Consider the following 11,763-nt stretch of genomic DNA (forward strand, 5'->3'; position numbering starts at 1 on the left):
GAGAAACCTAGACTCTGCGGTTTCTTAATCTTGACAGATTACATTTAAAAAAAATAAATGAAAATAACATTTGAATATGAATATAGAGCTATGATTTATTGCACCTATTCTTTAAAGGTTTAACCCTGGAATCAAAAGCTTCAGAATGACTCAAAAATAGACATCTACAACTTTCCATTTATAAAACATACATGTTAATATTTCACTTTTTCATGACTTTTGTTATTATTTTCTTTTTAATTTATTAAAATCAAGTCATATGGCAAAAAAAAAATTGTTATTCCTGCCGCCTGTACATTCAAGTGACCAAGCAAATGTAGGGGGTATATTAAATGCAGCCATACAATAACAAATAATTGATATAGTCTATGAACATTGTCCTGGCTTGCTTGAATGCTGCCCCTGAATATTTGGATTACAAAATATTGTATTATTTCATAAGAATATGTTAGACTGGGTCAATGCAAATGTAATTGGATTAATTGTAAGATTAGTAATGAAATCATGTTTTTCCTTTTATAGAGCTCCATCGTAGTGAGAGTGTACAGGAGAAAAATGTCAAGGAAGCTAGAACTAAATGCAGAACAATTGCATCTTTGCTGACAGATGCCCCAAACCCACACTCCAAGGGAGTGCTTATGTTTAAGAAGAGACGACAGAGGGCAAAGAAATATACTCTGGTGAGTTACGGCAGTGTGGACGAGGATCGTTACAACGAGGACGAGGACGGTGTATTCCCAACAAGTGAATCAGAATTTGATGAAGAAGGTTTCTCAGATGCTCGTAGTCTAACAAACCACTCAGACTGGGACAGCACCTATTTGGACATTGAAAAGCCCAAAATGGAACATGAGCAACAGGAGGAAAAAGGACTGAGTGAGGCATCAGGAAAGGGAGCTGAAATGTTTGAGATGCAAAGACAGAGATCAGAACAGTTTTCTGTCGATACTATTCCTCCACAGAATCCTCAAGAACAACAGACAGCAAGACCAGTACCACCACAAAGAAGAACAGCAAGTGCTCGTTCATCAGTTAATGCGGAGAGAAGTCAAGATACTGGAAGTTCAGAGAGCACTAAAGTGGCTAGCACAAATATATCATTATCTACTTCTCAGCCTACACAGGAAAGCAATGTCGATGCATCTGCTACTGCTGATGGCATCTTTAATAGGTCAGCAAGGCCATTTACTCCTGGTCAAGTTGGGCAGCGCACAGTAGCTTCATCAGTTACATTCAATCCTTCTACTCAAAAGAGAGTAAGTGAATGTGTGCAAAACTTAACACCTTCACCATTTACACAGTTCAGCCCAACCGCTTTAGTTAGTACTCAAAAGGCTTCTGGGAGTTCTGTTGCATCGCTTTATATTCCAGCACCGGGAAAGCCAACTGTGTCATCAACAACCCAACATGCAGAAGGTACAAGAGCTTCAGAGATCCCCTCAGTTGCAATCACACCAAGAACCACAACTGCTTCTATTTACCTCTCATCGCCATTGCGTCCATCAGGTCCTCAGACAGAAAGTTCACAGCCAGTTGCATCTAAACTAACAGATCCCACTCCAGTGACCCCATTGGCACACCCTGCATCTCACATAGTCAGCCCAGCATCCAGTGTGTTGAAGGAAGCACCTTCTTTCACCCCTGCAGTAACTTCTATAAACCTGTCACCGGAGTCTGTGTCTTCAAGAGAACAAAGAATTTCTGTACCTGTTGGACGTACTGGTATCTTGAATGAGGCTCGGAAAAGAGGAGGCAGAAAGCAGATGTTTGCCAAAGTGGAGGAAAAAAAGTGTTTACCCAACCCAGAGCTGCTGTCTATGGTGCAGAACCTAGATGAGAAGCCCAAGCAAGACCAACCTGGAACAGGGTTTGAATCTGGACCTGAAGAGGATTTTCTTAGCCTAGGAGCTGAAGCATGCAATTTTATGCAGTCCTCAGCACGCAAATTGAAAGTACCTCCTCCTGTGGCTCCTAAACCAAGTTTAAAAGCAACACCAGAGCAACTTGTAAACGGTAACCAAGACATGCCCCAGCTTAAGGGTAAAGGAGCGGAATTGTTTGCAAAAAGGCAAAGTCGTATGGACAAGTTTGTGGTTGACTCAACACGTTCTTCTAGCTCCAGGCCTAATTCCAGACCCAGAACACCTTCCCCAACACCTTCTCTTCCTTCTGCTTGGAAATATTCATCCAATATACGTGCACCACCCCCTATTGCCTACAATCCAATACATTCTCCATTTTATCCCTTAGCAGCATCCAAATCTCAGCCTAGCAAAGTTGAGAGCAAAGTGAAAAAAAGCCCTCCTGGTAAAGCTAGAATGCAGGCCATTGATTTCATGCGTCATCAGCCTTACCAGCTAAATTCAGCAATGTTCTGTTTTGGTGATTCTTCAAATACCACAAATCAAAATCCATCAAGCCAAGAAACTGGTAAATCTCATTTACTGATCACTCCAGCTAGGCAAGCTCCTGTGAAAACTGCAAGAACTCATGACATTAAACGCTTCTCAACTCCAACTCCAATGTCATCCTCGGTCAACATGGCACCTACTGTGTTAACCCCTCGATCTGCAACTACACTTGCTGAGCCAGTATGGAGAACAGATGTGACCTGTCAATCTATGCCATCCAGTGCTGTAACTGCTACTCCTTACCAAACACCACCCCAGGGTGTTCTTCAGAATTTTGACACTGTTGAAAATAGGGCTGCTACAGTTCTCAGTCCCACCAGCTCAATCACTTCACCTAGATCATCAATTTCTAGGATCCAGGTCCCCAAGCCCAGGTTTTCTGCATCCAAAATAGGAATACAGGCTAATGTATGGCGGCCAGCAAAAGTAACCTTTTAATATCAAGAACAAGAATGTATGGAGCAATCAACCTTCCAAGTTAAAAAATCTTGCTAAAATTGTTTTGTTTAATTGTTTTGTGACTTGTGTAGACAAAAGGACTTCTCTAGTATCTCCCCAGAGCTCCTACTTAATATGTTAAGACTGTAATCTGTCTGGCAGAACTGAGAAATTAAGTACACAGATAAGGTAAAATATGAAAGCATACGATGGCATGATGTCTCTTGATGGACCAGTGAAGAAGTGAATATGAAATAGCTATGACTATGACAACAAAGATGCAGATAAGTTTGATATCAATAAGATTTTCAATTAAGGTACAAGGAAAGGAATGCAAGTCCTAACTGAAGAACACTCGCAGAGATAAAATAATAATGGACATTGTGTGGATAGTAGTTGATGGCTTAAGATATGAAACCAGTTATGCTGCCCCTTTATCTTGAAGTGACAATTATCAGTCCGGACTCAAACCCAGAAAAACACGTGTGCAGACTTGTTACATTAATATTGTATCTCCTTAGCCACACAAATGTTGGGTGTGTTTGCTTTTCCAGACTGCCAATTACAGTGATGGAAAGCTAAATCTTTGTGTGGTGCACGGTAAGCATCCTGTTTGGAGTATTACTATTGGAGTATTAAGAATCCAATGTTTGATGTGTTTAGTAAAGACTTCTAATAAATGCTCTGTTTTCAATAAACACGGCTTGAGAAGAAACTGATGTTAATTTGATGTTTTTGTGCATGTGGTTTGCACAGATGCATAACTCTCATTGCCAATATTTTGTGTTTATCCTCTAAAAGCATATTTGACATGTTTATGTTGATCGTAGTGCAGTGTTTTACTTATTGTGCTACCCTGACGTTATATTATTTGTTGCATGCATACATGCCTTGCCATATATAGTTTAATCTGAAAATGTTCCTGCACAGATCAAATTCTAAAACAATAAGCTTGAATTATGTTAACAGCAGAAAAAAATAAAAAACATGACTTTTGCACTAGAATATTTGATGATAAATGTTTCCTGGTATTTGGTTGACTTTCTATGCTCAATATTCTGGGCATAGTAGAAGATTTCTGGTCCTCAGATGTGGTCCTTTGACATGCTCCACATACTCCCAGCCATTTTCTACCCTCTTCCAATTCAAATTCCTAAGCCCCTGCTGCTAGCGTTACTTCTCCATGGCTATGCTTATTTTATGTTATCAAGCTCTACCTCGACCTCTCTATGTCCTGGAAAAGTCTCGGTCAGTGGCCATGTAAGGCCTCGTTTTGCTCTTTTCACTCTATTCCTTCCTTTCCTTCCTTCTCTCTCCTATTCTTTCTCTCTATGCTCTCTAATCTCTTTTCACTAATGTCTCTCCTTAATCCCTTGTCTCTTCTCTCTCTACTAGTTCAAACATTTAAGCTGTCATCTCTAAAACTATGCCCATAGCAGCAGCAATGACCAAACCCCAGCCACTCTTGAAGAATGTCCAAAAAATTTAAATAGTAAAAGATAGCAACCCTAGGTTTAACCATATAATCTTTATAAATCATATCCATATTTCAAGATGCCCCTAAAAAAATCTTATGTGGTCATTAGCCTTGTTTTTTCTATTCCCGTGTCCTTGCCATGCATGCTTAAAATCGCTCACTGTAACATATTATACTAACTTTGTGGAAAAGTAAATCACTTATTCACAATCTTCTCAGTGAAGTAATAAGTGATGTGTAAATATTTGCTAACAGGAATATTAGGCTATGTGCATGCCATTGGCCGAAATGCAGAACCTTTTATTTAAACCAATAGCAAATACCAAAACTGCTTTTTATGCTTTTGAGGGCTAAAACATGTTATGCTAAAAGCAGTGATTTTGTCAGATATGTATGAACTGTATGACTGTTGTCTGGGCTATTCAATCTTTGGGTTTCTAACTAAAGCATTTATGTGGCATTCGTGAAATACACAAGGTAACAAGTTACCGCCATTCTAATGGAAATCCTGCATTTGGTATCCTACAGTATGACGGCTGTGTATATAGAACAGTGTTCTGACACATTGTGTAATCGGACTTGCTACTGATTGACTTGTGTTTAGTTGGTGATTGTACTGTTATTGACTACTGAGAGTGATCCTGAGATAAGTGCACCCAAGTAATCCTTAGAGAGACTTCTACTACACAGGTAGAACAGCATCACTTACACCAAGCTTACTTTCAGATTGTGGCGCATGAACATGGACCTCTGTTGGATCTTCTGACAGTAGTGTAGGTAAATATGTTTGAGTAACATAATGTGTATCTACACATAATAAGAACAGCAATGGTTAAAGTAATGGAAGGACTTTCATTTATCTTCATGCTGCATCATGGACTGCACGAGAAGACACGAGAAGGAAGGTTGGGATTTTGTGGTTGCTTTAAGAATGAGGACATCAAAATGAGATAATGAATTTGAAAGTGTTTAAGTCACTGCAATGACCTACACACAGGGAGATATGTCTGATGACTGTTTAATGGTAAATCAAGTAGAAATCTGGAAGCTTAGGTATTTCATTTGTTAATAGATTATATTATTGCTCCTAAACTGGAACTAAGTTCCATGTGTTTGAAAAGCATCCTATACACATTTACAGTGGTATAAAATAAAATTGCGTCTTGTTTGAAGTCCACACTTTTTTTACATGCCTTTTTGATTTACAAAAAAGCTTTTGGATGTCCAGTTTTCTTTAATGTGCTTATTTAACAAAAACGTCTGTAAGCTATGCATTCAGCCTTTCACAACATCTGCCCAAATTTGTACGACGAACCTCTAAAAGAGGGAATTTTCCCCATTTTTGAGACACAACTTCAAATCAGTTACGTTGAAATTGATAAACTTTTTTTTAAAACCTAAATTATGTTGCATGTAAAGTTGTAGGCCTACACAACTACAAAGTACATTTATTCTTTATTTTCTTCTATTATCAATTAAACAAAAGTATCCAAAAGTTAACAAACATTTGACCAGGTCACTTGGAAAAAACTGGATGTGTAGCAGGGTATGTTAAAGGGACAAAGAAACATAATAGTTATTAGTGTATCAATTAACATATTTTATGAATGGAGATTTCTTAGCTTTTAATCGATCCAAGTTTGTGAAGCAATAAACTTTGTATCCAAGTAACCAAGAATTGCTTCTGCATTTATGAATATATATATACACAGTTTCTCACAAAAGTGAGTACACCCCTCACATTTTTGTAAATATTTTATATCTTTTCATGTGACAACACTGAAGAAATGACTCTGCTACAATGTAGAGTAGTGAGTGTACAGCCTGTATAACAGTGTATTAACCCTCTTGGGCATGGAGTTCACCAGAGCTTCACAGGTTACCACTGAAGTCCTCTTCCACTCCTCCATGATGACATCACAGAGCTGGTGGATGTTAGAGACCTTGCGCCTCCCCCATCTTCCGTTTGAGGATGTCCCACAGATGCTCAATAGGGTTTAGGTCTGGAGACATGCTCGGCCAGTCCATCACCTTTACCCTCAGCTTTTATAGCAAGGCAGTGGTCGCCTTGGAGGTGTGTTTGGGGTTGTTAACATGTTGGAATACTGCCCTGCGGCCCGGTCTCCGAAGGGAGGGGATCATGCGCTGCTTCAGTATGTTACAGTACATGTTGGCATTCATGGTTCCCTCAATGAACTGTAGCTCCCCAGTGCCGGCAGCACTCATGTAAGCCCAGACCATGACACTCCCACCACCATGCTTGACTGTAGGCAAAACACACTTGTCTTTGCACTCCTCATCTGGTTGCTGCCACACACGCTTGACACCATCTGAACCAAATACGTTTATCTTGGTCTCATTGGACCACAGGACATGGTTCCAGTAATCCATGTCCTTAGTCTGCTTGTCTTCAGAAAACTGTTCATGGGCTTTCTTGTGCATCATCTTTAGAAGAGGCTTCCTTCTGGGACAACAGCCATGCAAACCAATTTGATGCAGTGTGCGGCGTATGGTCTGAGCACTGACAGGCTGACCCCCCTACCCCTTCAACCTCTGCAGCAATGCTGGCAGAACTCATACATCTATTTCCCAAAGACAACCTCTGTATATGACGCTGAGCACATGCACTCAGCTTCTTTGGTCGACCATGGCGAGGCCTGTTCTGAGTGGAACCTGTCCTGTGAAATGTGTATGGTCTTGCCCACCATGCTGCAGCTCAGTTTGAGGGTCTTGGCAATCTTCTTATGGCCTGGGCCATCTTTATGTAGAGCAACAATTCTTTTTTTCAGATCCTTCTTTGCCATGAGGTGCCATGTTGTACTTCCAGTGACCAGTATGAGAGAGTGTGAGAGCGAAAACACCACATTTAACACACCTGCTCCCCATTCACACCTGAGACCACGACACATGACACCAGAGAGGGGAAATTGATAATTAGGCCCAATTTAGACATTGGTGTACTCACTTTAGTTGCCACGGTTTAGACATTAATGTGTGTTGAGTTATTTTTAAGGGAACAGCAAATTTACACTGTTATACAGACTGTACACTCACTACTTCACATTGTAGCAGAGTGTCATTTCTTCAGTGTTGTCACATGAAAAGATATAATAAAATATTTACAAAAATGTGAGGGGTGTACTCACTTTTGTGTGATACTGTATATATATTCCTGGGTATACTGCACACAGGTCATTATGACCATACCTGGAAAATCTGGATTCAATGGGTAATTTTTTTCTTTCTCCGTGAAGGTGAGTGTTGCTTGACAGTGCCCACTCTTCATTCAATTAAGGTTGTGTGGGGGAGCCTCAACTACCTGCATGGCTGACCCTGCTCATGCATGAAGCCACTACCCTAGTAGGTTGAGTGCTCCAGGTAGTCTACCCTAGGAAGTTCCCAGATTCCTACTGTGAGGGACCTCAGGTTATCCCTCTCCGCCAAGAGTGACTTCTCCTTTCAGGGCGATAATCGATTGCAATCCGTAGGCAATATCCCCAAGCAAACTAAAGGAATATCGCTATTCAGTACCCAAATAACCAGGCGAGACTAGTCTTTAGGTACAACAAAAGGAACAACTGTTTATTGTGGGACAAGTGTCACCTTTTATAAGAAGGGACACCAAAGGGGGTGAACAAAACAACAGGACGCAGGCGCCACTGAGTCTGGGAGATAAAGAGCACACATTATCTTTATTAGATTATCCCCCAGACCTTAGTGTGTCATGTGCAAACTATAACAAATAATACAATAAAATACATTTTATTAATACTCCAATAAAGAACTTCATGTCACTGGATAACATTAGCTGAGGGGCACAATCCGTGAAAATATCAACGTCATAAATAGTTCCATACAAGACAGTCTCGGTACCGCTGGCCTTAGGAGTTAACTTACTCGGTGGTCAATGTACTCAGCCCTCCGCTAATTCCAGGATAGACTCCCAGGGATGTAAAAATGCTACGATGCAAATAGCGACCTGAACCCAGTAGGCGAAAAGGAAAGCGACATGAGTGAAATGTCCGCCGGCGGCTAGTGATGACATGTCCGGAAATAGTTCCAGGAGGTCGGCACGGAAGTCCCGGTCTCACTCACAAACGCCTCCGGAGCCTGTCCGTGCTTCAATCAGGCCGCTCTTTTGGGAATAGTCTTCTGGGAGTCAGGACAACAATAGCAGAGGGGTAGGGTGGCCCTAGGAACCATCACAACTACACAATCCCCTCAACTGTACTGTATATATTGGACCCCATTGTAATTTCACTTACAGATGGTCACCTCCTGACCTTTCATAGATATATCTTTTTGCTTGTCAGGACAGGAATAAGAATAACTATTAGTCAATTTGACAAGTTAAATATTCTGATTATCCTACCTCAATGGTGAAAATGTCACCATTGAGGTGGTATAATGGTGAACCGATATATCTTGTCAACGTATAACCAAATAAGCCATGTCACTGATTAGATGATTGTGACCACTCTTTGGTCTTGCAATATGGGAAGAAAATAATAAAATGGATGTATTGTAAAGAATATAGCCATTTCGTCCATCACGTCCTAAAAATATGCTTTACGTGACCCTTGGGTTTAATTTGCTTACTGAGTATGTAATAGAACCTTGCAAAACTCTCTCAAAGAAACACAACCTGGTTCAGGATCCCAATAGAGGATTGGAGACGTAAGTAATCATAACTAGTTAATGCAAAGAAAAGATGGCTTTACAGATCACTGATAGTCATCTAGTGCTAATAAACACACAGGTATCTAGTTAAATATATACAGTATGTATGTCTTGTATGACAAGGCCGTTACTGCCTTTTATTTTAAGTAATTCGATCTATAAGTAAAGGGATACGGAGAAGAGAACAAAAACAGATGACAGCATGATTTGTAATGAAACTGCATTGATTTGTGTTATGTGGAAAGAGAAATGTGGCAATAGTGGAGTAATACGCAGGAACTATTTATTGGTTGCTGCAGTGATTGTAAGAAAATATATGTGTAATGTCATACTATGTTTGAAACAGTAAGGAATCTGTCCCCTCAAGGAGCATATCTTTCCCAAAAAGGTCAAGCTCCACCTTTTGTGAAATTGAGAACATAACACCCAGAGACTAAGGCAGTCTCACACACAAACAGACTCAGGCAGTTTCACACACCCAGACTCAGGCAGTCTTACACATACAGAGACTCAGGCAGTCTCACACACACAGAGACTCGGGCAGTCTTATACACACAGAGACTCAGGCAGTCTCACGCACACAGAGACTCAGGCAGTCTCACGCACACAGATACTCAGGCAGTCTCACGCACACAGAGACTCAGGCAGTCTCACGCACACAGAGACTCAGGCAGTCTCACGCACACAGAGACTCAGGCAGTCACACACAGAGACTCAGGCAGTCTCACGCACACAGAGACTCAGGCAGTCTCACGCACACAGAGACTCAGGCAGTCTCACGCACACAGAGACTCAGGCAGTCTCACGCACACAGAGACTCAGGCAGTCTCACACACCCAGACTCAGGCAGTCTTACACATACAGAGACTCAGGCAGTCTCACACACACACAGAGACTCAGGCAGTCTCACACACACAGAGACTCAGGCAGTCTCACGTACACAGAGACTTAGTGTCACGTTCTGCCCAGGCTGCGGAGCTGCATATCTGTCTTGTTTCAGTTTCCCTGTTTTGCTTCAATCCATTCCTGGATTTCCTTTTGCTTTGTTCTGATCTTCCATTCCTTGCTTCTGCTTCAGCTCTTTGCTTCAGCTCTGTTTCCTTTATAAGGTGTGCCCCACCCATGTGCTCTGTTTGTCTCAGTCTTCAGTCCTAGGTATGTCTCAGTGCTGTGTGTTGGGTTTACATGTTTGGTTTGTTTTGTATCTTCGTCAGCAGGGATTAGCGTTAGGACCCACCGTCATTGGAGTACTTTGGCGTAGTGGTGGGCTAAGCATACTATGGCCATATCATGTGACGTAATCTCCAATTGTTATCAATCAGTCTTAGGCTAGTTCCTGTCTTCATGTTTGTCTGTCTCTTATGTACCTTTGCCCTTCTTCCTTGAATCATCTGAGGATTCCGATTCCTCTCTCCTCTCCCCATGTCCCAGTTAAGATTTCCTATCCTTGATTAAAGGAAGAAGCGTCCGAGGGTTCCGGCTCCTCACTCCTTCCCCTGTGTTCCTTGCCTTGTTCCCTGTCCTTTGTTGTGCCCTGTATCATGTATATCTTGTCTAGTAATGTTTATTCCTTGTCTGGTTCACTGTAGTGCCCTGTAACATGTATGTCTTGTCTGGTTATGTTTCGTGCCTGGTCTCCCTGTCCCTTGCTTGTTATGTTTCTGCTATACCCTTTGCTTAGCTTCCATACTCCCTGCCTGCAGCATCCTGCACGTATTCTAGTGATATGTTTCATGCCTGCTCCAGGGTGCCTACAGGATTTCGCTTTGTTCTGGACTACATCCGCTGCCATATCAGGGCGCTGGTGTTTGGCTGCACAACCCTAGGTGCCTCACCTGGGTGAGTGTGGTCACCCTGCAACCAGGCCCTGTCCAACTCCACTACTGCATTGTGACTCCTGCACACAATCTTTGGGCGCGCTGGGTCCTTTCAGTCATCTGCTTGGACCCAGTCCGTGACACTTGGGCAGTCTTACACATCCAGACTCGGGCAGTCTTACACATCCAGACTCAGGCAGTCTTACACACCCAGACTCAGGCAGTCTCACACACAGACTCAGGCAGTCTTTCTAACAAAGAGACTAAGACAGTCTCACACACACAGAGACTCGGGCAGTCTCACGCACACAGAGACTCAGGCAGTCTCACGCACACAGAGGCTCAGGCAGTCTCAAGCACACAGAGGCTCAGGCAGTCTCACGCACACAGAGGCTCAGGCAGTCTCACGCACACAGAGGCTCAGGCAGTCTCACGCACACAGAGGCTCAGGCAGTCTCACACGCACAAAGGCTCAGGCAGTCTCACACACACAGAGGCTCAGGCAGTCTCACACACACAGAGGCTCAGGCAGTCTCACGCACACAGAGGCTCAGGCAGTCTCACGCACACAGAGGCTCAGGCAGTCTCACGCACACAGAGGCTCAGGCAGTCTCACGCACACAGAGGCTCAGGCAGTCTCACGCACACAGAGGCTCAGGCAGTCTCACGCACACAGAGGCTCAGGCAGTCTCACGCACACAGAGGCTCAGGCAGTCTCACGCACACAGAGGCTCAGGCAGTCTCACGCACACAGAGGCTCAGGCAGTCTCACGCACACAGAGGCTCAGGCAGTCTCACGCACACAGAGGCTCAGGCAGTCTCACGCACACAGAGGCTCAGGCAGTCTCACGCACACAGAGGCTCAGGCAGTCTCACGCACACAGAGGCTCAGGCAGTCTCACGCACACAGAGGCTCAGGCAGTCTCACACACACAGAGGC

At 42.8% G+C, this 11,763-nt stretch overlaps 1 protein-coding gene across 1 annotated transcript in view; it reads left to right on the top strand.

The window, feature by feature from the left end:
• SYNPO2L (synaptopodin 2 like) overlaps positions 1–3,564 on the top strand; it is a 30,986-nt gene extending 27,422 nt beyond the window's left edge. The window contains exon 4 of the mRNA XM_053450358.1: positions 523–3,564. Within this exon, the coding sequence (XP_053306333.1) occupies positions 523–2,849 (2,327 nt within the window). The 3' untranslated portion in view covers positions 2,850–3,564. The remainder of the gene's footprint in view (positions 1–522) is intronic.
• The last annotated feature ends 8,199 nt before the right edge of the window (positions 3,565–11,763 follow it).

This window comes from Spea bombifrons, chromosome 11, assembly GCF_027358695.1.
Source record: "Spea bombifrons isolate aSpeBom1 chromosome 11, aSpeBom1.2.pri, whole genome shotgun sequence".
NCBI lineage: Eukaryota > Metazoa > Chordata > Amphibia > Anura > Pelobatidae > Spea > Spea bombifrons.